The sequence below is a fragment of the Populus euphratica genome, unplaced genomic scaffold (genome assembly GCF_000495115.2).
Source record: "Populus euphratica unplaced genomic scaffold, PopEup_1.0 scaffold4602.1, whole genome shotgun sequence".
NCBI classification, from domain to species: domain Eukaryota; kingdom Viridiplantae; phylum Streptophyta; class Magnoliopsida; order Malpighiales; family Salicaceae; genus Populus; species Populus euphratica.
The window spans coordinates 1,388-6,131 of NW_011504404.1; the positions used below are offsets into that span (position 1 = coordinate 1,388).

Consider the following 4,744-nt stretch of genomic DNA (forward strand, 5'->3'; position numbering starts at 1 on the left):
AAGAATTTTCTTATTAAAAACTGACATTTAAAAGAAAAATCAATGTAACAAAACTTTAAAAGAATAATTAAAATAATGATGATTAAATTGATAAAAATAATACATGATAAATTAAAATTGAACAATAAAATTAAAAATTAAAAAAATTAAAAACAAAAATTAGAAATTAGAAATTGAAAAAATAAAAACTAGAGTTGAAACACTGTTGATAAAAGGGGTAAAATTGTAATTTCCAAGAAAGAAAAAAGAAATAAAAAAACACTTATCGGCTACAGACCAAACTATCATCTTCAGCATGAGCCGCATCACCGTGAGGAAAACATTACGACACTTCTAAAAACATATAGGAAGAATATTTTTCACGTGGGGGGATGCCTTTTATGTGCTAGAGAATGCGACACATATTCCCCAACCTTTTTATATGAATGATTAAATAACAAATTGTCTTTATGTTTGATATGATAATAATAAAAAAACCACTGTGAGAAAATGAAAAAGCATATTGACACCAGTTTTAAAAATTTTATTTTTAAAATTATTCTAGTTGTTTCACTTTTTTTTTATTATTATTTTAATATCCAATTACATATCAAATTACCCCTCAATAATAACGAAAAATTATAGTGAATGTAACCCTTCGAAGCCAATTAACTAAACAACCCTGTGAAAATACTCAAATGCTCTTCGTAGTCAATGCTGAGTTTTTCTTGAACGGAAAGACAAAACTGTAAAATCACCATTACAGGGAAGAATAACTCAACTGAAGAGGTTACGGTGAAAATCCTTACATTTTAGCTCCAGTTAATGTATTTGCTGCAAGATTATTAATGCCACCATCCATCGCAATACACGTTGCGTTTGCAGGTACACCTGCATCAGACATGGGACTCCAAACACATTTAACACCATGCAAGTGTTTGCCTTTTGATCCGCGTTGATAATTTTCTAGGTTTTTTTTTTTTTTTTCATGGCTTCAATGCTTAATGTTAAAATTAAATTAAAAAACTTAAAATATATCTTTTAAAAAAACCCTCCACTATGTATCCAAACAAGTACTTAACATTGCAAATTTATTACACGGAACTTAACAGCAAATGGAGTGATGTACTAAACCAGTGATCATGCCTGGAACTACACCAATACGCAGGCATAACAAATAAACGATACTGGCTGCTTGGATTCTAAACGTAAACCATTGTGTTTAGGACAGCGGTTAGAACCTGGTTTTCTTTAAAAAATGTTTTTTTAATTATTTTAATATTTTGGTATCAAAAATATTTTTTTTAAAAATAAAAAAAAATTATTTTAATTGTATTTTTAAATAAAAAACACTTTAAATTACAACTATTATTACACCTTATATTCGAAACTCTTAAAAAATCATCTCAACTCAAAAGTTTAAGTTATTAAATGAGGTTTCAGGATATAATTTATATTATTATCTAACATATTCCTTCAAGTAAAAGTCTTTTAGTTTTAAAACTTGCATAGATTTATATTACATTGTACTTAATTTTTATCAAATAAATAGAAATGATAAGATTCAAATTTAAAACCACTTGGTTATTAAAATTCTAATATCATGTCAAATAACCATTTCAACCCAAAAATTTATGTTATAAGATGAAATTTTAAAATATAATTTTTATTAATTTCAAATAAAAACAATCGACTCTCCACCTAACATACGTAGTATAGTTGATTTAGGTTCATTTATTTATATAGATTATATTTAATTTTTTTTATGTTACCAATTAAGCTATTAATTTATATATATGATTTAACTGGGCTGTTATTAAACTCTATCCCCTCCTGTGGGTCGATTTGAGATACCGGATTGAATTAAAATTATAAATATTATAGTAAAAATTAACCTAGTCTAACTAAAATAACAAGATGAATTAGTGAGGACCGGTTAAATACTAATTTAATTTATATATATATAATATTTATCTATTTATTTTTAAATATTAAAATAATAATATTTTAATTGACTGAGATTAATCCATTTATATTAGCCCGCTCGCTGCTCCGCGGGCTAGGTTTAAGAGCTCCGGTTCAAACATCAACAAAGGAAAGAAAAACAAGGAAAAAAAAAAAGGGCATCATGCTAGTGGACTTGTCCAAAACGGCGAGTCTTGAAACTCTAGCAAAATGCACTATCCAGCCTCCTTAAAACCCCAAAACCCAATCTGGATTTCTAACTTAAAACGTCAACTTGAAGCGTAGAAAGAAAGAAAGAATCAATGGGGGAGAAGAAGGGTCTTCTACCCAAACAAGAAGAAGAGCCATGGCGAGTCCTGGAATTCTACAGTGGTATTGGTGGCATGGTAATTAACCCAACGCCGTCAACACCCGCCCTCATATCTACTTACACATGCTTGCATCACTAAGTAATGGTTTTTTTTTTTTGTGTTTTGTTAGAGATATTCACTTATGAAGGCTGGTGTCAATGCAAAAGTAGTGGAAGCTTTTGACATAAATGACAAAGCTAATGATGTTTATGAACACAATTTTGGCCACCGTCCTTATCAGGTTTGAGCTTCGAGTTCTTTATTCTGTAGTGTTGCTGTTGAATTCTGAATGCGTTGGCATCTTAGTTTTTGTAGTGATTTGTTGATCGAGAAGCTCTAAAAATGGATTTTATCATTTGCCCATTCTGCTAATAATTGATATGCGGGCGTTAAGCTCCTGAAACAAGACTCTTGATCTTGTTATTCTGAGTTGCCGTGATGCTTTATCACATGAGAAGCTCTAAAAAGGGTTTCTGTCCATTTCCTATTGTTTCAATATGGGCCTTGAGTTCCCCAAAGTTGGAGTCTTGGAGATTGGTTTACTGTTTGTGTATGTGTGTGGTTGTTTGGCAATTGGCATTTAAGCTGCAGTGAGTTTTAACGATATAGTCTTTGTGTTTTGAGCCTAGAATTTTGTAAAGTTCTCCTTTGCATTCTGTCTTCTTATATATTTTGGGAACTATAGGGTAATATTGAGACTCTGACGGCTGCTGATCTTGACAACTATGGGGCACACACGTGGCTGCTCTCACCACCTTGTCAACCCTACACTCGACAAGGTCAGAACTACCACTTGTTTGTGTGCTCGCACGCATGTGTTTTCTCTCCGTGGATTGTTTTGTGGATTGGAGGAAATGAATTAGGTTAACATATTGATTAGGTCTTCAAAAGCAATCCGGTGATGCTCGAGCATTTTCTTTTCTCAAGATTCTTGAACTTATTCCTCACACTAAGCAACCTCCAAATATGTTGTTTGTGGAAAATGTTGTTGGATTTGAGGTTTGTTCCTGACTAGTTTGATTTAGCTGGTGATTCACATTGTAAAACTTTTACTTATTCTTTGTGTCATTTGCCTTTTCATGGCAGACTTCAGATACACATGCAAAAATGATAGAGATATTAGCAAGTTCTGAATATACTACACAAGAGTTTATATTGAGCCCACTGCAGTTTGGTGTGCCTTATTCCAGGCCACGTTATTTTTGCTTGGTAAGCTCCTCCCTATTGCTACTCATGGACACATACAAACTATTATTTTACTTGGATTTTTATAGATTTCTGCTTCAGTTGGGTCTGAGATTGAATCTAGGACAGCCTTTTTGAGATCTTGAAAACCAAAATTTGCATAAGATAGATCATAAATGGTAAAATCATACCCATGGAAGCATACAAGCTGCTATTTTACTTGGATCTTTATAGATTCCTGCTTCAATATATCATTTTTCTGTTGTCCCATGATACATGTTAAAGAATGTAATAAACGACTGCTATTCTTGAACTAGAAGTTGAGATTGAATCTAGGAGGACAACTTGCTTGAGATCTTGAAAATCAATATTCGTGTGCTAGGTTTTCATGTAAAATTTTATATCTGTTTTACCATCTAGCATCCTTATAATGTGTAAGATCATAAATAGAAAAAAAACATGTTGAATCTTGAAACGTCTATGCTAGGTTTTCATGTAAAATTTTGTATCTGTTTTACCATCTAGCATCCTTATAATATGTTTGGTAATGCAAAGTATGATAGTTATTTTCATCATGCATCTGATTCGTTATCAGATTTAATGTTTTACTAAAACAAATTTTTTGGCATTAACATCCTGTTACTAAAACAAGTAAATAAATAGTCCTATATGAGCTTTGTGGCTTTTTATAGCAAAATCGACTGGAGTGGTGAGAAATAAATATGGTTGAAATATGTCATATTTGAATGCCTCCTGTAGTATTTTTACAAATTAAGTTCTTAGATGAAGTCCATTTGTACTAATAATATCCATAACTGCCACTTGTATTCATTAACTGCACAGGCAAAAAGAAAGCCTTTATCATTTCAACACGAAGTCTGCAATAACAAATTGCTTTGGTCTCCCAGCCCATTGTTCGAGCATAATGAAAATAATGTAATGGATGGATGGGACCAACCACCCGCGAACTGGGATACTTTGATCCATTCTTGTGAGCCAGTTGAGAGGTTTCTTGAGTTCAAGAGCTCCAGCAACCAAGTAACAGGAGCAACTGGAACTGATGTTTCAGCGGATTGTTCTGGAGCTTTGGAGAACATTGATGAAAGAAATCTTAATACAATGTCCCAGTATATTGTTCCATTAAGCTTGATTGAGAGGTGGGAAAGTGCAATGGGTATCCTTGTTATTTTTGCTTCTTTGTATTTTCTGCACTTCAAATTTACCCCATCTATCCTCTTCGTTATCTGAAAGTATTCCTAAAAGAG

At 32.2% G+C, this 4,744-nt stretch overlaps 1 protein-coding gene across 1 annotated transcript; it reads left to right on the plus strand.

Moving 5' to 3' along the window:
* Positions 1 to 2,161: 2,161 nt before the first annotated feature.
* Positions 2,162 to 4,738, plus strand: LOC105120066 (DNA (cytosine-5)-methyltransferase-like). The gene is made up of 6 exons (XM_011018251.1): positions 2,162 to 2,330; positions 2,425 to 2,535; positions 2,980 to 3,073; positions 3,175 to 3,293; positions 3,381 to 3,503; positions 4,323 to 4,738. The coding sequence occupies exons 1-6, from the start codon at positions 2,247 to 2,249 to the stop codon at positions 4,725 to 4,727; spliced, it is 936 nt and encodes a 311-aa protein (XP_011016553.1). The 5' UTR covers positions 2,162 to 2,246; the 3' UTR covers positions 4,728 to 4,738.
* Positions 4,739 to 4,744: the final 6 nt, after the last annotated feature.